This window comes from Falco biarmicus, chromosome 1 (assembly GCF_023638135.1).
Source record: "Falco biarmicus isolate bFalBia1 chromosome 1, bFalBia1.pri, whole genome shotgun sequence".
In the NCBI taxonomy this organism is placed as follows: domain Eukaryota; kingdom Metazoa; phylum Chordata; class Aves; order Falconiformes; family Falconidae; genus Falco; species Falco biarmicus.
Window position 1 is genome coordinate 31554432 of NC_079288.1, and position 24599 is coordinate 31579030.

Sequence of the window (24599 nt, forward strand, 5' to 3'; positions counted from 1 at the left end):
ATAAAAATTAAATAACTTCATGTTAATAGCATCATTGTATTCTACGCTATCAAGAGCATCTCTGCCTACTAAGAATCCTACAGAAACTAAATTATTTTGCCAAGTGACATGTTAATCTGGCAATAGCAGAGTTCTTTATTTTTCAAAAGACAAGTACAAAGAAGCATTGATTGGATCAGTGCAATCTATTCTCCTTTTATTTTTAGGAAAACTGCCTCTGATGTAGAGCCACACCCCTCCATGGAAAGGGCAATTTCGGTTTTCATGGCCTTATTTACATTGTAAATTCCAAGATATACTTTCTCAATGGTGGAAAGAAGAGCACAGAGGTGCCCAGGGCACCTGGCAACACATGACAAAGCCCAGCCTGCAACCCAGCATCCAGTTCCAGGGCTGGAGCTCCTCCATCCATGCACCGATGGATGCCTCTCCATCAACGAGAGGGTCTGGGAAAGGGCTGAGCTGACTCACAAGCTCCCTGCTCTTCGAAAGTCTCGTCCCCCCTCTCCTGGCTGTGCAGCTCTCACCGTCTCTGGCTTTGACCTTGGCACTCCTCTGACTTTGGGGCCAGCAAACGGAGGTTACAAAACCTTTCTGGTTTTCTAGTTTTCTGCCGACACTGTGAACTAGATCAGCTCACTGAGGGGTTAGATGGGGACCAAAGCTGGACTTGGACTTGCAGAAGGACCTCAGGAACAAAAGCCAGCACGGCACAAGCAGGGGTGGAAGAGCCAGAACTAGAAGGGAAAGACTGCCTCTTCCCTTAGACTGCCTTTCTGCCCTCCTGAAATACCATCATCAGCCCATAATGAGAAACACCATGGCCTTGATTTTTCCTTGGCAACTAGGAAATGGAAGACCTTCAATTCCACTACCATTCACATTACCAATTAATGTGTGAATTATATCAGCAACCCTGCAGCTCTTCTTTGGTCTAGGCTGATTTTTAAAGGTATCAAAGGGTTGACAACACCACCACATGCCTAGTATCCACACTTTAATGAGGACATCATAAGATGTATATAGCTGTGATTACATCAGACTTCCAGAACATGCTGATATTAATATATATTTTAGGTAAAGGCATAACTATATTGGAAAGCCATTTTGGACTAAGGTAAATGATGACACTATAGCATAACAATCACCCAACCACCATAAAATATTCAGGATTTTGGGTGTTATTCCTCCAGAATTTCTAGTTTGGATGAGCTAAAGCAGAGGATGCTTATTGCAAAAGAACAGTGTGACTACAGGGAGTTACTCTAAAATAGCCGTTCTGGTTAATTTTCCTATGTGGACAACTCATTTTTAAATCCACTTGTAGACAGAGGCTTTGAGATGACCATGACTACATCAACCCATCAGTTCTATTTCACTTTCATGCTTTGACATCATGGAAATACATTCTTTTGAGAGGTTGAATTTTTATTATAACGTTCATTCCAAGCGGATTTACTGCTGTTTATATCTGGACGCGAACACGACTGTTTTTAGCAAAACTGTCCCAGTTTAACTAAGATTTTTTGAAAGAGTTTGACTGTGTTAGGCAAAGGACAAACTTAAAGAGAGCTCAAACAGGAAGCTCATCTCTAAAAATAGAAATGGTTCTACTTCCAAAATGGTAAGTCAGCGGACATGCTAAACATAGGCAAGCGAGTGTTATAATATTTCATTTTTATTTCTAAGACCCAAAAAAAGGCATCTAGAGGGAGCATCAAATACCTTCTTTTTAATTATTTTCTTGCACAGAAGCCCTAATCGTGGATCATGGCTCACTCACCAGGCACTCTTCTGATGCATAGCTCCCCAGTGGAAACTCATGACAGACACAGAAGGCTATATCCATCAAGTTTTAGACCAGCATCAGTTAGTGCTGAGAGCTAAACCAGCATTTAAAAATTTATAAATTTTATATATATATTTTCCTCCTCCTTTCTGTAAGGGAGGAAGACTGTGTGTGTTTTCTGCCAGTTCAACTTTCTGAGCCACCTTACTGCAAGAAAGAGCAAAGCCCATACCAGCACACAGGACGGGGGCAGGAAAGCAATGCCAGAGGTGGGGAGAGAAGGAAGAGAATGAACAGGACACCAATTTAGACTTGCTTAATTGGTCTGGCAAAAAAAGCAAGTTGTTAGATGCAATGGGTAGCGCAGGGAACAGAGACACAGTACCTGGGCATGTAATAGCTGGCAATAGCAAAAACTAGATGCCAGTTTAGATGACAAAAAGATGGCACAGCACCAGAGCACACTACTGGAATTAGAGGGACAAGTTTCTCTTTCCAGTCTGTCAGGAACACGGGGTAAGTTTTAACCTCTCTCTGCCCTAGGTCCTGGTTTCATGACACAAACTGTTCACCAATACTCAAGAAACTGATGAGGCTTAAATAATTTTTTTAAGCAGGGTCAGCCCCCTGACAGCTTCACAGCACAGTTCCACAAACACCAGGCTAAGGGATGTGCATCCAGCACCAGTGCTGGCAGCTGCTGTGGGAAGTCATAGTGACACCGAACCATAGCCCCGGCGTCCCCTTCTGACATCACAGACTGGGGCTTTTTTCTTAAACAATAAGCTATTTATGAGGCACAAACCCAGTGCGTGTTCAATGAAGCAATGGCCTCTGAAATTCTGCAATACACTACTTTAATAGAGAGATTTCCACTTTATACGTGCACTGCTCCACCTTAATATTGGTGGATGCCAAAGTCCCAAAGAGTTACTTCAGAGCTGTTACAAACCAATTTTCAAAAAATGGGGTAGAGCCCTCAGACTGTAGGAAAATCACCGATGTAACCTTCACTTGAAAAAAAAAAAATCCATTCAGAAACTCTGAAGTCTAGTTTCTAATTTTAATTCTGCCCAGGAGAGAACAGAGTGCAGCTCCACAACGTTGCAATTCTTCCCAGCCCTGAGCAAACAGGGAGCAGTTCAGAAATCACATTACACTGTCTGATCAACATACACAACTGCTGGTGTCCTACCACGAATTAAAAGATCCCACGATAAACAAACAAAACCCCACCTGTCAAGTCCTACTGGTCCTGCTTACAGCAAAGTATGTTGATCCCCCTATCATTATTGGTTCATGGTTGATAAGAGTATCCTAATAGCACTTGCTCAAGTCTGGAAGGATTTATCTGTACTTCCTCACAAGCTGCTACGCGATTAGGGAGTAAAATGAGTTCTGTACTGTACAGTAGCCTCATCAAAGAAAGAGGGATACAAAGGAAACAGGAGAGGTCGCTCAAGGGAAAAGAACGGCAAAAATATAAAGACAAAAAGGATGAGCCAGGAAGTCTTCAGTGCTGTCCTTGGAAAAAAAAAAAACCTGCTAGACAGAATCGGAGTGAATCACTTCAACAAAATACAGTTTGTTTTGTGGGGTTTTTTTCTAATTGTCCAGATGTTTCCTCCTTGTAGTTCTCACATTTAAAAAGAAATGCAACCGCTAGAAGTCTGGCCAGCTCACACCAACAGTACTTCTAAACCCCTTTGTTGATAAGCATTGGTGTGACTCCATCCTAGCTTAGAGGCACATGGAAGTTACCATTTCAGTTGGTAATACTTATTTGCCGGTTTTAGTTGAGGTCTGACTTAGCAGATTTCCCAATTACAGAGAAGCTCCAGAGCATGAAGCACATTGGTAGTCCCAACAGCATGACTGTGAGGACATTAGGAACTTGATTTTAAAAACAAAGTGGTTTTAAAAACAAGTGGGAGATTTTTAAATAAGTTTTGGCTCCAAAACAATATGATAAAGGAACTGTTTGTTTTTCTAAAGACTGGGTCTTAAACACACGCTGCTGTAATACTGCAAATAGTCTTATAACACCTGAGACAAATCACCAGCCTTGACATACTCTGCTTTCCAATTTTCCTTTTTTCCCCTTGAAAAAGTTTGTACCCAGGTAGATAACTCAGCTCCCTTAAAGCACAGTTTGGTTTTGTATCCTCAGATTAATGGGAATAGCACTGACACGCAATTATTTTACAGTCGCTTGTGAGGAGCACCCACACTCAGCCTCATCCTGCAAGGATCCGTCCTTATCTCCTGTCTTCAAAGTGCTCTTGGATTCTCCTGCTCCTCTCAGCTACCACAAAGATTTAAGTCTCCCATGGACCTGAGTCCCTTGGTGAATTTACGGTGTGACTTGCAGGATCCAGCAACTGAGGTACCCTCAATCTGAATCCTCACAGGCAGAAGAACACGTTGGCAAGATGTATTTTATAAAACTACACAGGCATTGGCCTTCCAAACCGCAAGAACGAGGACGCTTTCATCACCTCAGCTTTGGTTAATACTCCAATAGTCCCACTTAAATGACAAGGAAACCAGCAGAACCCAGCGAGTGAGCCAGTCACCAATCACACCATGGGGCACAAACCCACCCGTGAACCACACAAGAAGTCTTACAATGAATGGAAATATTTCATACAAGTACCTCCCCTCCCATCAGATCAGTGTTGACTGTTCTCTCCTGGAAGAGCCTGGTCCACTGTGTTTTGAAAAATGCATTATTTGGACACAAGGACAAAGCAAAGCCCTCACTGCTTCCTCCTTACCCCTCCACACAAGACTCTCGGAGATCGAGCAGCTAATGACTCCTGACTCAGCTCTTCTGCTCTTCCAAAGGTGGAGCCCCCATTCAGGGGACAAATGCCCACGCAGGGGGAGAACCATACATCTTAATCAAGACTCGGATGCAAGTCTGCGGGCAGACTTTTGCACTTCCTTTGAACAGCCTGTTTCACTTTGTGAAGCACTCCTTACAACAGCCTTTCTCTAATAAACCTCCCTCCTAAGTCCTCTCGGTCTCCAATTTCACAACTTCCTTGAAACAAATGGAGCGTTGCTCTATAGAAAAAGTAACACTAAGTCCCTATTCAGCAGAAATGATGGAAAGTTTTCTGAACTGCAGTGTGTGGCTGCTTTGTCCTCCTTTTGTATCCACACGGCTAGTTTTCTTTCACAGGATGGAGAACTGTACATTGATTAAGACAAAATTTCCCCTACTTGCCCGCAGACCACACTATGAGCCTCTCCACTTGCTTTATAGTTCGATGTGTATTCAACCATGATACAATTTTCAGAACAGATCAATTTGAGAGGGGGAGCAAACACGCAGGAGGAATGAACCAAAAATCACTAGGACACAGTTACTCAGAGACAGTTACCTGGTTCGCTTTCAGCTTTTTTGAGTAGCTACTAACAAAAACCTGAACACATTTGCACAGCCAGCTTGGGAGCCATTGTACTAACACACCACAAGAAACATATCCTAATGTAAAAGAGATGTTGTATGTAGTCTCTGCCCTCCCTTCTGCCTTTACCCACCTGATCAGCAGGCACCACCACAACTTTCTCTTCTGTGGAGACACCACTAATGATTCTTGGTTCAGTATTAAATGGAATTTATACATATGTATATGGATACATCTATAAATCTGTGTACAGTTTTCAAAATATATATATAAAAATCACATTTTATAAACCCAGAATAATCATTACGTACAATGTTTGCATCTCTTTCCGTTCCCCTTTCATTATCGCCTACTTCCAGAAGCATGGAGCACAGGGGTTCTTGTCTTTCTGTGAAGCACCTGCCATGTATGTTCTCATTTTAGCTGGAGTTCTTGGGGACTACAGCAGCAGAGAGATTTAACGGGACAAAAATGGCTAGATGAAAGATACAAAACCTCCCATAGCTTATGGCTGTTACGTACACATAATGGGCAATAAACCCTTCTGTCCCACCTGAATTTCAATTATTTCAATCAGCCTGCTTAATTAACTAATAAGGGAGCTTGTTCCACCCCATTGCAGTCCTCTGCACTAAGAGGCCACGGCCCACCCCATTCAGTACATCATTTACAGTTTCCAGGAAAACTGGAAACTGAGATTCCCCAAATTTTGTACCCCACGCCGCACTGAACCTGAGCAGATCACGTCACCTTTCAGCCTGGTTCCCACCTGGGAAAAGAAGGCCACACTATTTAGTGCGCACCATCACACCGTACAACTGCTGTTACTCTTACAATGAGCAAAATGCTGCGATGCCAAACTTCAGAAAGCTTGCTTAGGTCTCTCCCCTCTGAAAAAACCCTTAACAGGCAGTGATGTACTCCTCTGCAGGTCTAATTTCTTCCACTGATGTTAAAGAAAGCTCAGTTGCTCACTTCAGTGTGGGACGATGAAGTCCTTAACATCTTATTCACTTAGTGAATAAGCCATGAGCAGATGTATGATGGCACACAGAATCTCCTCCGGAACCAATACTTGTCAGCAGCACAAGGAAAGGCTGACCTGCATTTGCAGGGCCAAACTCCCCTATTTATAGGGCTTTTCCCTAGCAGACGTGTGGGATTTAATGATGTAATTTATTCTATTATCTTTCTCCACTGACACCATGATTATAAACTCATAGTTGAAGCAGAGACCTTCACACGTTTTTCTTTAAACACTCAATTTGCCGCTGAAGTTTTTGGCTCAGCTCCTGTTCTTTCAGTGTTTCTAACGAGAAGGCAAAACCCAGCAATAATCAGATATCTCTTCAGCTACTCCCAGCAAAGAAAGCAACAGGATATGTAAAGCCTTGGGTTTCCTTTCACCCTTTGTCTTGGAGATCAAAGCCTGCCACCAGGTCTTTAAAGACTTGACAGAACCACAGAAATCAAATATTGAAATGATCTATTAGGTCCCATCTTCTGCATCACCTCCTTGGGCCAGGGGAAGATCACTCTCTGCAACAGCTTTTGGAGCTTTGCCATGTTTGCTTTTTACTGCCATACCTCACTGCACCAATTTTATCCCAACTAAAAGCTTTGCTGCTTTCAACTTTACTTGGGATTCTTTATACAAGACAAAACCACCAAAGCCTCTCAACACAGCAACTAAATGAAGGGAATCAAACATCTTCTGTCCGTGTAAGCATTATGGCCCAGGCCAGCTTGCAGCATCAGATTTTAATAGCAAAATACATGACTGATGATACAGTCTTCACTGCTCCCACGCTTACTTTTTTTAATTCTATAAATAAACCCTTAGTGAGTTAGTTAAATAAAATCAATGAGTGAATTGATGTCAGTTGTTAGACCACCCCAGGAATAGTGTAAGTCCTGTACTTGCACTGTTCCCACTGATACAATGCCTGGCTGGGCACGGTGAATTCCATACAACAATGCTGCTGATCCTACAGAAGTGACGGCTGTGGTCACAACTTTAACCTCTTCAGCCCAGGGATCACAATAACTGAAAGTCTCTTTTCTTTCTGACAATCCTCAGCATGTTTTGAAATCTCCCCTTTTGCCACCAGCCAGGATTGCAAACTCAACTTCGGGGGTGTAGAATACACACCCTAGCACACAAAGCCACACCAGCCCCTAGAGAGAGGAGGCGATGCACGTTACAGACCCTGCAGCACTGCTTAGGTTTATTTAGTGGTTTATTTAGTTTATTTAGGTGTGAGTGTAAAAGCTGGGATTTGGTGGTGATAGACTGCCAGCCTACGGCAAGCAAACTGAAGAGAGGTCAGCTAAAAATAAAAAATAAAAGCAAATACAGCCAGACTAGCCATTAGAGTCTAGATATAGACACCCCAGTTGTGCAGGGACTCCACACCTACCCGGGGAGCTCCTGGGCAGACTGTGACAACCCAGGAAGACAAAGGCAGTGCGGACATCAATTACAAGTCAAAGGGCAAGACACTGCAGATGCCACAGAAAAGCAGATACTCTTTTAAATTCAATCAGTGCTGACCCAAGCAAACCACTAAAAAAAAAAAAGTAATCAGAGAAAGAGAAAGGGGTTCAGCTCAGACTGATAGACTGATGCATACATTCATGTATGTTTCCTCTTTCTCTCCCCTTTACATGGTTCATAGCTTCCAAAACTACTCAGTGCTCCCTTCTTCAGACTGTATGATGTCCGTGAAGAATAATATAAAGACAAAAATCAAACAAAGGAAAAAACTGAATGTTTTGGCTTTCTGACATCAAAGACTAAAGCAAGTGATTGCATTTGCTCCTTGAACTCAGGAGTAGCCAACACTAGAGATGGTCAACAGTGACCACAGAAGCCCTGGCTTTCAAACAGCTTGCTGAGCAGGGCAGTTACCTTTCTCCTTGCTCAGTCCTAGGTTAGCCTTGGCAAGTGTACTTGATTTGTTCCTCGGTGTAATTAGCATAAAGCATTCACAGAGGTATGTATGTATGTATGGAGATTCAAGAAGACATATCTGGGAAAACACACTTTTTCTTTTCTGCCCATCTGTGACAGACACCTCTCCATGCTGTGGCCCAGAAGCACTGCTGGCAGAAGAAGCCATCCCAAAAGGCCTGGAAAATATAAATTATTCTGTATAGCTGCCTCTTCTGGGCATGAGCAATAAGTCACTCAGAATCACACAGTTGGAGGAAAAATGTGTAATAGCTATCGTGCTGTCCCACCACACTTCTGAAGTGTTTCTGGAGACCGTTGTGACTTCCACTTACATGGCCAGCAGCCAGGGAAAAGGACCAGGGGTCTGAGAGTCTCCCCAGCAGCCCTGGCTGGGAGTATCCTTGAGATACACAGTTTACTGGCTGGAAGGCTGACTCTAGTTACAGAGAAGAAATGGACAATGGGGATAAGTTCTCTGAACTTCTGAGAGCCCCTAAAAAAAGGGACTAGGAGAACATGAAAGAAAGAAAAACAAACAAGTGAAGATACTATGCAAATCTAAAGACAACAATCACAAATGTGCAAAATGTTTTGGAATAAAACAAAGCCCCAATACTTACTAGCTACAGTTGTGCACTTACTTGTTTTTTAAGTAGTCCATATGCATATACTAACCCACCAATACACCAGCATGACATGCCAAGAGTGAAAAATAAGGAGCCCGCAGAAATAACACTTGCCAAACTTCTAGTGCAGATGTGGCAGATGTTTAAGGAGACATTGAGAGAGCCAATGACCCTCAATCAGATTTTAAATCAACTTATGAAGAGATGACAGTGACATTCTGTCCTTCAAAATTAGCCATCAAATCTACCTTAGACACAACATTACAAAGCTTAATAGCTATTAAATTACAACATTTTTTCTTCTTTCAAGGGTTGTCTCAAGTTCCTAAGCAGACCAGCATTTCCTCTCCACTTCTCTGTTTGTATTCTTGGCTCACAGCCATTTCAGACATCAGACAAATTCCTACTGCTGAAATTAATCCACCGTCACAGGTTTAAAGAGTATCCACAATATCTTTTGTATGGAGGTAGGAGTCTAGTTACAACCATTATTCCAAGTGTGTGGTTTAAAGTGTTTGTTCTTTAAAGTAAAGCTACTGTACAGGAGGGGTGTTTCATCCACACACATTACACATAGGTGCACGTTCATGCACACTAATGTGCAAGTCATAAACAGTAGGTCATAAACATGACCAAACTAAATTACAGTTGGTATCTGCATTTTTTTAAACAATGAAAACAAAAAGATCCAACAAGCCATGACAAAGTTTCTTTGGAAGTCTGATGAAACACTAAAAAAAATAGACACTTAAGCCCAAGTAACTGCAAATGACGATCAAAAAACCCACCTTTTTTCCCCCTCCTTATTATTGCCACAGACTAGAGTCTTCAAAGGGAGAGTCAAAAAAGCTAGGCTACCAACTGTTATTTCCTTGGGACCTATAGGTACTCAAATATGGAGATGATACAGCAACCACGCTAGAAAGTATGGGTTCAGAAGAATTCGAGACCAACCACTCAGTAACTTTCTATGGAGTTTACGTGCTTTGGGAAAACCCAGCACCATCTCTTTAAAACATTCTGTAACAAATGTGTTTCCCCTGATTCGAAGAAGAAAAGAGAACAAATGATAGGTTTAAATAGCACCAGCATACTATAACCATCAGCACTTAAAAACCCAACAAGTTTACACATAACACAACTGTTTTCAAGCTATGTTCTCTCTATAACCACTCCCACACACATTCAGATGCAGGGAGTTATGATCATTCCATTTCACATTTGAAAAACATCATTCCCTTCCCAGGTTCAGCAAAGGCGTCAAATAAGTTTTGAAAACACTGCACTTCAGAAACAGAAACACGGATACCTGGAGGTTCAGGCAGGATCTGAGTCCTCTGCTAAAAAAACGCGGGGACAATCATAGGAGATATTAATAAAACAAAGACTCTTCACCTGCTTTATCTGAGCATTAGATTATAAGCGTAATATATATTAACCTAAAACTAGAAAAAATTATCAGCAATGATATGCAATATAAAAATTGCTCACCATGTTTCCTGAAGTCATTAGTAGATAATTTAGAAATTTGGCATGGAGGCAGGAATTGACCCTGTGTGCTCTCAGTGTCGATGTGGCTCTTACGTACAGCACAAATTGCACAGTGACAGAAATGATTTGCCATAAGAACCATGGTTTTTCAGGTGTAACTCACAGATAAATTCCCAAATATTTTAGATCTCTTGAATCAAAGTTTCCACCTGTGATGCCAGAAGTCATCAACTGTATTAAAAAAAGAACAGGTGACCATGTTCTTGACCACATCACAGGCTCAGTACAATGACTCCAAAGGGAGTTTGTCCAAACACAAAAACAACCCACAGAAAAAAAGGACCCATGATGTATGGTGTCTGGATTGCTGAACCAGCTGTGAGAAACGGCATACTTTATGTAAAAGTTAATCTCAAAGTTAATTACGATTGTTATTTCTGCTCCATTGTTTTATAAATCTAATTTTATTTATAAATATCCTCCCACTTCGCTAGCCATGTAACACAGGAATCTCCACCCCCCTAATACTTCAAGGGACATCAATCTCGAGGAAATGCAACTCCCACACTTTGACTGTTATTCAGGAAAAACAATGTTGTTATGCAACACTATGCTGTTCCAAAACATCTCAAAGTCAGACCCTCAACTTTAGCAGTTTCAGAGACAGAAATGGAATTTTATCAGCTCTGGAACAAATTCACAGAAAACTGCAAACAGGGTCCAGATAATTACAAGGTTTATGCACAAGACTCCTCTGCAGAAAAAAGAGATACTCCATACCTATAAATGTGCACATGCAGGTATTTAGGAAATCCATAAAATTCAGGACTTCCAAATACCCTCATATCTTTTCCTAATTTAACTGCAGATTGACCAACAGAAATGCTACCAAATAACACTTCCCACTCCACTTCCCTAACATTTTCTGCCAAAGAAGTTTGGGGCTTCCCCCCCTGACCCAGACTTAGAAATGGTCATAAATCAAGCAACATTGCCAAGTTTTGTTTGTGAAGGAAGGTTATCAGAGATAACCCCTCTCTCACAGATAACCCCAAGTGAGCAGAAATGAGGCATAAGTTCCTCTCCCTTGTTTTTTCTTAACTACAACTTTTCCAGACTTGATATTCCTATTGACCATTAAACTCAAGAGTAATTTCCAAAAATTCATCTTTCAGAATGCCGCAGCTGGGCTGACTTAAAAGATTAACTCCTGCCACAACACAGGTAAATAAAACCAGTAAATTCTAGATAGCGAGAATGCAGTTAAAAGTCTCTGTGAAGGACTGCAGCAGCTAACACATCCGAAACTCAGCCAGCTCCACAGCAACAACTTCACAGAGTGCAGTATCACTATTCAGTAACAATTTCAGATAAACGATAAATAACACATCCATCTTCAGTAAAAGCAGATTTCAAAGAAACAAACAGTATAACGTCCTACTCAAAACGTAGCTTATCTTAGAGTTAAAAAAAACTTATTTTGCAAAAAATTGCTAGGAAACATTTGATGATGACAGTCATCACTTCTCTGGTTTATGTCTTATCAAAACAGCAGTTTGCAAAGCTTCGTGTTCAGTCTCTCTTAGCAACCTTTCCTCAAAGCACTGACCTGGCCTGACACTGATAAAGACTGTGGGGAGAGCACAGGCAAAAGGTGATATGGTTCCAATCATACCTTTTACAAACAGACACTCTACAACAGATTTAAAAAAAAAAAAAAAAGGAACTCAATCAATAGAGCTGCCACTTTCCAGGATCACAAAAGTGTATGTAGGACACCTGTTAAAGTCAAAAGCATTCCCTCTCTTTCAAATGGCCAATTATCCAGCATGAGATCAGAGTCCAGTCAGCACAACTACTAATTAGGGTTCTCCCAGCCTTTTTAATTTACAAATCGCTTCTCCATGCCTTTTCCCAGGTTCTGAGAGTTATCACAAATGTCTACAAACACAACTGGACAAGTATTTCAAAGCAATTCTGTTCTGTATAGAGTTAATCCAATGCATTCAAAATAACTTACCCACTAATAGCTTCACATCTCTGACGGTGAAATCCGGGTCAGGCATTCTGTAATTAGCAAAGAAAGCAATGTTAAATACCATCAAGATAAGTATGGGTACACTTTCGTTAACATAATAAAAGAGAAATAAATGTATAGTGCTCTTTGTCTGTAATGCAGTAGGTGGACTCAAGCAAGGCCCCTCTGAAGTGTGGACAGTGCAAGTTTTAATGACATACATAACATCTTGGCATTGGCAAGTGTACAAAAGTTTCTCTACTTGTAATGGAAAAGGAGAAGAGGTGTCTTTTCAAGCACTCTGCAGCACTGGAGTGGCAGGGAAAGGAGGGGGTTGGGGACAATTTCAATAAAATCCTAAACCTTTACAGCTTGTTGCTGCCAAGCCACTCACAGTGGTTTGCAACTGGTGGTACCTCGCATATATTCCCCAAGGTGAGCATTATCACATTTGCCAGTGGAAGCAAACCGAGGCATAGAGCAGAAAACCAACTCATTCCAAGTCCCATCTTTCAAGCACACACTGCTTGAAAATAAAATACAAAAAATAATGAATTAAAGCCTCTTTATTTTAATGACTGTTCCAAGCCTTCTTGTCTGGCAGAAGACAACCTGGCTGTATTTGGTGGGTAGGGAAATTGTTGTTTGATTTAATTTGAGCTAATTCAGAGCTAAATTAAATGGTAGCATAATTGGTTCACCAATGTTGATGCATTTATATGATCACTTCTAACATAGGCAATGTTTTAGGTTCAATGTAAGTAAACAATACCCTTAGTACATCTAGTGAGTTGTACATGTCAGGTAGAGAGTAAAATTCTGCAATGCATAGACTGGACAGAAAAAGAAAACAAAAACAGTAGTGGGGTTTTAAAGCTGATTTGCTTCATCTTAATGACAGTATTTCACACTTCACATAGCAGAAAAACTAAGGAATTGTAATGAGAAACAGCCCTGTGGGACCTGCCAGGTAGGCGCTGTGTCCCTCTTGTACTGCCCTGGGTTGAAGATAAACAACTTGCTTCTGGTCATAAAGGACTTTTGACATAATTCAGTTAGAAATCAGAACAATCCAGCCCATAGGCAAGCTTTTAGAGCAATAGGTTTTACTATTAAGAAAACACTGAGAGGTAAACTAAAGGTAAAGTTATGCATCTACTATCATGCATATATCTTGAGAACTATTTGCAAAATTCTGTTTGCCCCCTTTCTTTTACCCTTATCACCGTCCTCTGGTGGGATGTGGAGGCTGGACAATATCTTTTGTTAGTTCTCCGCCAACCCTCAGATCTTTGCGTTTAGCCGCGAGGGCCCCACAGCTTTGGAATTCACTCCCTCGCAGAATGAAACTGCCTGAATCTACTGACCTTCAGGGTTCATTCAGAGCTCATCTTTTTTTCCAAACACTAGAAAATCAGAAGTAGGAGAAGGATGAACTATTTGTGGGCAACAAGAACATGCAAGGCTTATCTTCTAACGACACAGCTTGCCTGGATTTTATGTCAGACATGTAGAACTTTTTCACATTTGTATAAATCCGAATAAAAATCAACAGCCAAGATGGAGAACAACCCTAACCCAGATGCATACATGCAAATCCTGTCTTTCCAAAAGCTCCAGCAGCAGCAGACAATAAATATTTCTCAAACTGGAAGAATACAGTCCTAGTCCTCCCTAACGATACAATTGCATGTTCAGCTCTTTGGAGAGCACACCTAGCATATCCTTGGGTGTTTTCTGTGCAGTCTCAGGATGTGCGACACATTAGAGAAAGAGTACACCAAGGGAAGAACTCCAGGCTTGAACACAGCAGGTTTCCAGTTCAAGAACCCATTTTGTAGTTGGGTTGCCTTGGGAGGACCAGCTTTAATTCAAACCCATTCTACTGGCTGTTGAGACCATAAATGACAGTACTTCTCCATCTCCAGCACCACCCAGCAGAACTGCCACACTCACTGGTTTGCTACAGCACTAAGATGGCCAAAAAAAGAATTGTTTTTCTGAATGTCACCAACCTTATACTAATCAGTAAGTGTTAGTTCATCTGTTTTCCTGCATATAAATCCAGAATACCAACAATGCAAGAGCTGAGCAGAGAGGTTTGGTTTTAATCCCGCTGCTATGCAATTTTCAGGCAAATGCATTTTGCATAAAACCACTATGAATGCTTCCCAAGTTTTTGTATATCCTAAAAAAACAGTGACGAATATATAGTGGGGTGACTTAACACCAAAATATAACTGACTGCATTTGAGATTTTCAGCATTCTGTTACATACGAATCACGTTGCCTCAAAAAGAAAAGAAACTCAAACACCTTAGTGTGCACTGGGTGCAAAGTTGCATTTTAGTAAACATTTAAAGATTTGCTAAAGAAGTCTCCTATTCCAATCCTAACGGGGACGAGCTCTGGCTAGCGTACATATCTGACTAACCACAACACAATGCAAGATGACCGCTGTCCAGATAAAAGAGACAAGATCTCTCCAAACAGCATTCTCTCCCAAGTTACAATCCTGGAAACAGACAAAAAGCCCTTTGAGAAAAACAGCTCCTCTTCTGCTAAGAGATCACAGGTGGACATCCCTGCTTCTAGCCATACAACTAACAGCTCACAATGGTCAGAAATACACAGGAAAGCCGTTCTGGAAGTTTCGTTACAATAATTTTCCCTCATTCATCTCATTCCTTGCCATTTCGGAGTACCTCCAAGCACAGTAACCAAACTGTTCAGCTATGCTTCGTGCATCTGCCAGGCACAGACATGCAAGCTGACTGCTTAACAGCAAACAGAAGTGGAAGCACATATCATCCGTTATTCAAAACGTCAGAAGTCTAAAAATCATCTTATATTTTATAGACCACTGTATCTCAAAAGTCACCCTACCTATACATGGATCGCCTAATCTACCGTATCACAATACACCCAGCCTCCTCTGAATGAGAGACCGCAGCGCTAGAAAGACCCAGTAAAGCGTAATTTCCTCCAGGGCCTGAAGTGGAACGTAAGGTTCCCGAGTCTCATCAGTAAGTGACTCGGATCCAAAGGCAAACTGTCTAGTCTCGCTCTAGTGATGGAAGACGGCAGGCTCTGACACTCATTAATTCAAGCAGCAAATGTCAGGATAGTAAGACTAAAGGTTCTCAACATTTTGGATCACTTAGGCAGGTGTCAATACTACTTTGATCTTGCTGGAATACAACGCACGCAGCATTTATGTATCTACATATCCACAAAACTCATATATTGCACGCCAGCTACTTTTGACAGATACACATAAGAAGCAGAAATGTAAATAAAATTAAATCATGTTATCCTGCAGAGTGCCAAATAGGAAAGTTTGTTCATGCATTTCACTTCTGTCATTTAAAATACCCATAAATTACATTTCCAGCCTTCTCTCACTCTAGTGACATTTATGCCCAAGTGTGCACAATTCCTTTACAACATCATTTCAAACTAATAAGTCATGCTCATTTAAATAAAAAATATTAGAATGTTGAATCTTCTACAAGAGACTACTGATTGACAAATTCTAGTATTTCAATCCCCCAGACCAGTCAGTATTCAATGATTCAGCAGAAAATGGAAATATAAAAACAATTCATCCAACCATCTCTGAAATGGAGAATTCAGCTGATTCCATACAGGAACTATCCAATGCTCATGTAACAGATAAAATTTGCTTACTTTTGTCAGCACAGCAATTCATCAAAAATATCCTCAAAAGAAAAAGCTTCAGTATTTTTACTCTCTTCTCTGACAATGAATTCCAGCTAGAGGAAGAAGCTGCACATGATGTGTGGATGGCTCATGAAAAGGAGAAAGGGCAACAGCCCTAGAAAGGAGCAAAGATGTCAGAATAGTATTAAAACGATACCAGCAGTCAGCTGGAAACTGAAAAGCTGGCTAGTCAAGCCTGGCTCCTGAAACTATTGTAAGCTCATCACAGCAAACTGAAACACATATCCCTCCTTCAACTCCCCAAAGCATTAGTGAGTGACAGACAGTTGGGTAAGTGACTCCCAAACTCTTGCTTGTGGATTAGTATTTACTCCTCTTCCACCTCTTCACAATCCAGTTCAGCATTCAAAAGATGCATTATCCAAACTGCCACTGCTGCAGAACTCTAATGAAAATGAAGGTACGCAGCATGCAGTCCTGCTACTTCTTCACTTCCAATGCATGTTCCAAACCTTTTCAATGGTCTTCTTTGAGGCGTGGTCATCACATGGATTTGTGCTGTGTGCATACATGTAAGCGTGTGAAGCCAGGTCCTGGTTTTTGCCTCAGCAAAACCCAGCAGTACCTCTATAACCTGGCCTGCTGCACACGTGGCCTGCAACCATAGAAGGGGCTGGTACACAGCCAAAGCCCCCCCTTCTTCCAGGTCTTAAGAAACATCATTACTGGTGGCTTCCAGGAAGGAAGAGGAATAGGAAGGCTGACTGCAAGTGCATCTAAAAAAAACACAACTTGAAGAAAATCAAAGCAACACAGGACACAAAAAAAACAGATTACTCTTTGCACGATCCCATTAGCTTGAGGAGTCTCTGAACCCTTGGATCAAGAAAGACCAAAGACCACTCTCCAAAGGCAACATCACAGCAGGAGGCTTCAGTGAAAGCACACAGCTAACCGAAAGTGGAGGAGAGTGACAGGTGGCAGCTCTCCAGATTTTGGGCACAGGGACAATAGGGAAGCCAATAATGATGTGTGAGCTGAGATTTGAGTGTTGAAATGCCTAAGGTGAAATTGCTCATTACAGAATCCTGAATAATGAGCAATCAAGAAGAAACAGATACTACATCTTGTGGTTACAGACACCAAGAAACAAGGTATGTTTGTGAAGGGTCTTGTGCAACATCTACACGCCTCAGGCAGCTCGAGTTCTGGAGGCACCACTGTCTGGTACAGGCAGCCCCAGGAAACACTGGTCCCACGCTGGGGTACTTGTTATCCACCTCCAATAATGCTCTGCCATCTGCAGCTGAGGATCTGAAGCCCAGTAATGTTTGTGTCTGCAAGATAAACTCTCCCTTCCGCACTTCTCCACTGACAGAGCAGAAGCTGAACAGGTACCATTGGCACAGCACGAGCTGAAACATCTCCCTAGTTTTCTTCTTGTGCTGGAATTTGTGAACTTCCTTATACACAGGAGGAAGATCTGGCTGCTAGGAAGGTGCAGTAGTATCTCTGGCTCCTAAACACTCCTCAGTTTCACAGAAGAGCTGATGGTTTCTTCCAGAAGAAATTATTGAAGCTTTTATCACTTGCCCTTTAGAAGCAGCAGTTCAAAACCAATGCATATGGAGAGAGCAGTTATCTCAGATGATTTTCCACAGGAGATACGGCCTTCAGTTGACTCCTCCAAGAGAAGCATCTCCTGAAGAAATAAACTGAACAAAAAAGTAGCAACAACCTTCAGCTAAAAAAAACCCTTCCTGCCAAGGTGGGCAGAGAAGCCAAAAGAAGGGTCAGGAAAATAGACTCTAATACAGCAGGGAAAACCATTTCAGGAGGGAAAGCTGCTGTATTTGGAAGCTGAGAGAAAGCAAGGAACTGGGATGCCAAGTTGGGTGAGTAGAGTGGCGACCACAACCCTTAAGGAAGCAGGAATTTCCTGTAAATAATAAAGCTCCTGCTGAAGCAAAAATTATTTAGTTTCAGGTGATGGTTACATATCCACATACATTGTAAACGTACATTCAGAGAAGCACTCAACAGAGACGTCACTGGCTCTCTAGGACCTAGGCTGGCCAACAGTGTCTTAAGTGAACATAGAAAAAATGGCACTTTAAGGAAACTCAGCTGAGAAGATAAACAAGAACATGATTAATCAGGAAAGATGATACTATAGTCATCATAAGCTAAGATTAAGGAGGTGGCTTCTGCAGGTTAAGCATAATTAAGCTATGAACAGGGAAGACTTCTCTCTGCTTCTCAGATTTTCATATGAAGGTTATACTGAAGGTTGTACATTTCGGAAACATCAAAACAGATGCTTTTGGATCCCCTCTTCTACACAAACCTTAAGGATCAATGCATTCCACCTGACCACACCTTCTCTCGGATAATACAGCAGAAAAATTAGGTTATTTTTCTACAACACCAAATAGGAGCATAGAACTGTTTAGGAACTGTAAAAAGCGAACAGCCTTTCCCACTTAATAGGTAGATTTTCTGCCTATCTTCTAAAACATTACAGAATACATGCACATTTTCATCAGACAGTTAGGATACAATCTAGGAAAGGCTTTGCATAAACAAATAAAAAAGTGGCATTGTTTTTTTTTACAAGACACTAGACTAGCAGAGAAATACGGGGCTTAATAATCAACTAAAAAAATATCCCAGTACAACATAATGGTACAACAAAATAAACATTACTGTAATTACTACTGAGTACCTCTTAAGCACTTCTTGTTCAGAGTTCAACATTATAAAACTATTTTACTACATCATGAGAAGCATCACAGCAGCTCCTATTCACTCTCATAGTAAAAGGACCTATGCCTCTCAAATACCCCAAGCACTGCTTCTCTTTCTGTCCTTAAGTTATAGCAGGGTGGCTTGATTCTTTTTAATTAAATAATTGGGATTCCTCAGTTCCCTCAACTTTGAGGTGTTCCAGCTGAAACTGAGCAAAGTAATTACACTTTCAGAAAATTAGTTTTCCGTCTTTCAGATATTATCAGTTATCCAGTCCTAATTTCCAAAAGTACCAAGGAACATTTATCTAAACTATGGATTATGTGACTGATAAAGTATAAAATTTTAATATTTATCTCTTAGACGCTGTTACTTTTGCAGATAAACTTGCAGGATTTTCTTATTAAAATACCAATCCTTTATGACTGGACATTAACAAAATGCAACCTCAAAAAGACTCTAATAATACCACATTTTAACTAGACATTATTAAATATTTACAAAGCTGTAACATTCTGAAGAGATACAGTTCTAATGGAAAGTGACAGGCACCATTAAAGATTCTACCTGTAATACAGAGAACAATTGAGAAGTCAGAAATTGAAAGGAAGTTGTTCTGTCATTACAGCATGGATTGGATGCAAGAACCTTTGAATTTTATTCCTAACTTTCATCACTGACTTATTTTTCATTGTGTAGTACCATGCTGTACGCACTTAACTTTTACAGACTTCATTATCTGCTTATTTATAAGTGGAAAATAATCATTCCTCTTCTCAAGGGTGCTGACAGTCTTCCTAATTGCAATACATTTTGACATCCTCAAAAGAAATATCACATACAAGTGGAAAGCATAATGGTTATTTTATAAAAGCATTTATTAATCATCAAGATTTGGTTGTAACTTACTTAATTCCCAGTCCATCCTTATTTCTGAAGATAAGGGGAACTCTGAGAGCTTCTCTTTGCACATACTCAAAAGTAAAATCTGTTGGAATAATGAATAAAAAAAAATCCAAAGTCATTTACAATGGCATTAGCACCTCACATTACATTTTCTCAAAACACCCACCATTTCCTTTTTCTCGCCAAAGAACTCCACTATCACTTAAAGAAAAATATAAAGAGAATGCATATTTTAGGTCCAAACCGGAAACCAAATGACAGACAATGCTCTCCCAGCTGCTCTCTATTTTTCCTGTTCAGTGATGCACATAAAATAGAATCCAGTCAGAGTTTGTCAATTAAGGTCTGAGTTGAAACAGCCAGGCTATAATGAAATACCAAATGAACAGTTAAGACATAATCCTAACTAAATTACTGCAAATCAGCCTAGTACTCCTGGGGCAAACGTAGTTTAAACTCTATGTTTAAGTTTATATACTTCAAGCTATACATTTCTACTTTGGAAAAAACATGTTTTCTTGTGAGCATTACCTGCATATAGCTGAAAGCCCTGATGCTGTGAATAAATAATTTTCTTTTTGTGAGGGTTACTGTTACTTCCAACAAAGTATTTTTTTATTTTTTAAAAAATTAATCAGAAAGGTAACTGCAGGAGTTGTTTCACAGAAATCTTATACCGCTCTCGCTGCTTAGGAAGATGGTGAAAAAGTAGTTTTTTGTGGGGAGTCACAGTATAACACTCGATCAGCCCAAAAATTAAACATAAATTTGTTATGTTAGCACTGATCAGTATCACCTTGTTGCTTCACCCTGAGGATTACACAGAACTGGACCTTCCTGGGCATTTCTTTATGCAATGGTCTGACACAATAGCAGTGATTTGGGGATTAGAGAGGAAGTTACAAGGCAGCGATTTGGGTGAGCCATGCCTACAAAACCCCACACTCCATTTGAAGCCTTCTGCCAGCAAAAGAAGAGGAATTCCTGCACTGGCCACATACTGTTTCTATAGCTCTGCTATTCCCCCTTTCTTACAGGAAAAAATTACTTTTATGTAGCATCCATATGCTACCTTAAAATGGAAAACATTGTTTGCCTCTTCAGCACTACAACACACACTACACGCTGCCAAATACACTATACACATTATCTATTAAATTCAGGTGCACACAAGTAGTTTAACTTCTCCAAGACCCAGCCAGCAATGTACAAGCTTCCTGGGAGAGCATGAGAACCTCAGACCCGAGCTTATGTCAGTGATGCTTCATTGCTACAAAACCCCATACTGGACAAGGGCAACAGAGGCGAAGCTCCCGTGCCTGCAGACACATTTCCCTCTGCTTTTACAACTTTTTCTTTGCTGTATTCAGTTAGTAATTACGACAAGTAGAGATATAATATTCCTACTTAGAGTTACCAAATCAGAGCACTGTAATTATCCATTTACAAAAACATTTAAATGACAGAAACTTTATCGCTACTAGTCTCAAAATAAGGGTAATGAATACTTCAATTAACTAAGGTTACCAAGTAAGTATTTCTGTACCAGAGAAAACTTTGTTTCTCATAGGCATTCCCATGAAAACTATTGGCTTTGGGTAAACAGAGAAATAAACCACAGGTATTTTTTAAGGACACTCATCCAAGACAGAAAGTCAACCGACATCAAGAATAGTACCGGTGGAAGGAGCAGAGGCAGCTACATAGCCTAAGAGACTAGAGAACAAGTAGCTATGACAAACTGCATTCGAGCCAGAAATCACACCACTGTCTTGCACACCTCGAGGAAAACCAGCCCACATTCAGGGGAGTGTGTGGGGGGTGTGTGTGATCAAAGAAGAGTAATCATTAAAAACAAAAACAAGGACATGGGAAACAATTATAAATAAATATATCACAACCTATTTCAAGTATTCATATAAACTGACTCTTTTATTCTTACTAACAACTGTCACTGTTTCGCCTAGATTCAATTCAACTCTTGGATTTACAGAAAAGATAAACCAATAGTAAAAATAAAAACAGAGCAAATAGGAAGGCAGATCGTTTCTTCATAATGCCCTAACAAAGCATTTAAATCCCTTGTGGGGCTGAACAAAGCAGACACAGACCACAACAAAATAACAAAAGACACTCATTTATTTCCAAGTTCCCTAGAAAAGAGAAAGCTTCCCAAAGATTTTAGAGCTGCTGAGCTTGGAAAGCTGTGGATTGTACTATAGTTAGCATGTAGCAATGGCAACCACTGGAGTATTTGGAAGATGAGGGTAGAATGCAATAATTTTCTGGAAAATTAATTAACATTTTCCAGCTAAAAAATAGGTGTTTGTGTTTTGTTTGGAGGAAGAGGGGTCAGGGTTGAGCTTATCTCCTAAACAAATACCTTCCTAAATAAGATAGGTATTTAATTTCTCCACCACATTAACTTTTCTAAAAGGAGCTTAAAATGCTCATGCAAAACTAAGCCTAGGGGAAAAAAGGAAATTTTCTAAACTAGATTAGTGGCTCCACCGCTGTAGCCATTTCAGGAGGATTACAGGCAAAACTCCTCTTTGCTGAGAAAGCCGGCTTAGAGGGTCCTCCGTGAGGCCGAGTTTTGGTGATAGCCGTCTGGGATTCGGGATCCATTTCACCAACGCTGCAGCAAATAAAGGTGACTGGCAAACACACACACAGCCCGCTGGATTCAAAGGTGACTGGCAAATACACACACAGCCTGCTGGATTCCTGGGCAAACCTTTCCCATTTTCCTTCCTGCCAGGCAGCCGTGCTGCAGAGCTGAGCTGGTCGCCTGCCACTCCATAACTTGTCACCTAAGCAAACCAAGTCACTTCGGGGAGGGGAGCGGTGTAATTTAATAGATGATAAAGCCACAAAGTAGTTGTTGACTTTAAAGTCTCCAAGCCTGGCCAACAGGCTCATCAATTGCATCCTCTTGCAAAAGGGGTCCTGGATTCACTAGGAGACGGGGAAAGCAGGGGTTTCTGCCGCGTACACACACACACCCGTGCCAGGACCAAACTCCCGCACATCCCTGTGCTGCGCTTGGGGTCCCGGTACCGGTGCAATGTTGGCAGTGGGGGAAGGGGGGGGCGCAAGGCGCAGCCATCCATCACCCCGCCGCTCTCCGGCTGCGGGGGGGCCGGGGCAGCCCCCCCGCAGCGGTGCGAGCTGCGGGGCCCCGGGGGCAGCAGCCGCCCCCCCACCCCGCGCTGGGCCTGGCGGCGTCACCGGATCCCCGGGCAGGGGGCGCGGGCGCGAAATACGAACCGGCGCGGAGCTACACGTGGAGGCGGCGGGGCCGCCCCCCGCCCCCCCCCCGCGCAATTACCTTTGCCGTCCATGGCATGCACGAAATCCCCGTGATACATTTTACTCTTTAATTTCTCTTCCAGATTGAAACTCCTGATGCTGACAATTTCCTCCACGTCCGAGACGTCCTCGTGCTCATCGTATCGCCTTCTGCCGATAGATCGCTAGAAAACAAACAAACCAACCAACAAAACAAAGCCACATTGTGCGGGGGGAAAAAATAATGGGGGTCGGTGGGGAAGGAAACGTGGGGATGGTGCAGAAGGATTTGATAAACAGATTCTGGGGGAAATCATGAAGACGGCAAAGCAGAAAGTGAGCAAAACCTGGACCCGACGGAGCCCCAACACAGCTGCATGCCCAGCCTTTTCCATCCCACGGAACCGGTCAGGAATAACAGGTGTTTGGCTGAATAAAAACTAAAACTTGGGCTGCTGTGCAGGAGCTGCCGTGCGGGCGAGCAGGAGACGGGCGCAACTCGCCGAAAATTCACCCATGCGTTTTGCAACACCGGCAGCCAACGCTCGTTAGCAACGGGATCATTTTTATTATTATTATTAATTTTTGCGCGTGAATACAAGATAATTTCTCGGGGAAGAGAAGGGGGGTGGTGTGAGCGTGAATCATTTAATCCGATGCACAGCATCCAGGTTTCGGTATTTACATAATCCGAGTGTTTCCATAGTCACACCGGAAGCCGCGGTTTAAAAACCGGCTCTGGCCGTATGTACCGCGGTGGGGAGGGATGTGCGGCCCCCACCGCCGAAAGCCGGGGGGGGGGGGGGGGAAAGGTTCGGGGTCCGCGGGCGAGGGGCAGCGACGAGCTCAATGTAAGGCGGAGTGGGGGGGTAGGCCCGGCGGGGGCCGGTGCCGCTCCCCCGGGGAAGTTGCCGTGGGGCCCCGCGGCGGCCGCGCACAAAGGTAGGTGCCCGGTGGAGCGGGGTTTGGGGGGGTGCCCGGTCCACCGGGTGTCGCCGGTGGTTCTACCCCTCTCCCGGCAAACCAGCCCCGGCAGCCAGCCCCGGGCACACGCGCGGCGCAGCAGCACAAACCCTCACCCACAGGAAAAAAAAAATTATATTCTCGTCCCACCCTCTCCTTCCCCTCGATTAAATTCCACCCCCTTCCCGGTGCCTAAGCTGCTCTCTTGCAAACTTAAGGCGCTCGGCTGCCTGCGTTTTACATGCATTTCTCCCTTTGCAAACAATTAAGCAAAATCAATTACAAGGCACAAATAGGAAAGAGACAGAAGCCAGCTACACACCAATCTTCTTCCAGAGTCTTTCTCTGCCTCCATTTTTTGGAGAGTTTCATCACTTAATTGTCAACAGTTCCTGTCCTGCATTTTTGGCCCAAATGGGGAGGAGGAAAAACAAAAGCCATCCAGGTCTCTCTAAAGTTTTGCAATTTTGCACCAGCACTTTTTTTTTTGGGGGGGGGGGGGGGGAGGAGGGGGAGGGAAGGGGGGCGGCGGCGATGCGCTTTGCAAAGTCCTAAGGAACCATTTTCAGGCACTGCGTGCGGAGCGGGGGCGCAGGCGTCGCAGTGCCCGGAACGTAAACAGTGGCGGGGGTGGGGGTGGGGGGGGGTGTCCGGGGCGGCGGCGCGGTATCGGCGCTGGGCCGGCCGGTGGCCCCGCCGCCGCGGTGGCAGG

At 42.4% G+C, this 24599-nt stretch overlaps 1 protein-coding gene across 8 annotated transcripts in view; it reads right to left on the reverse strand.

Annotated features, from left to right (window-relative positions):
- The window catches only part of KDM2B (lysine demethylase 2B), a 125931-nt gene that overhangs the window by 95077 nt on the left and 6255 nt on the right, over nt 1-24599 (reverse strand). For 7 of the 8 annotated variants that reach the window (XM_056329246.1, XM_056329230.1, XM_056329207.1 and 4 more), the window contains exons 1-4: nt 24210-24460; nt 22965-23109; nt 19637-19715; nt 12299-12345 (exon numbers count right to left, since the gene is read on the reverse strand). In XM_056329246.1, the coding sequence (XP_056185221.1) occupies nt 12299-12345; nt 19637-19715; nt 22965-23109; nt 24210-24242 (304 nt within the window). In that variant the 5' untranslated portion in view covers nt 24243-24460. Of the gene's footprint in view, nt 1-12298; nt 12346-19636; nt 19716-22964; nt 23110-24209; nt 24461-24599 lie in introns of those variants that run through there. The other variant, XM_056329215.1, reaches the window with a different exon arrangement.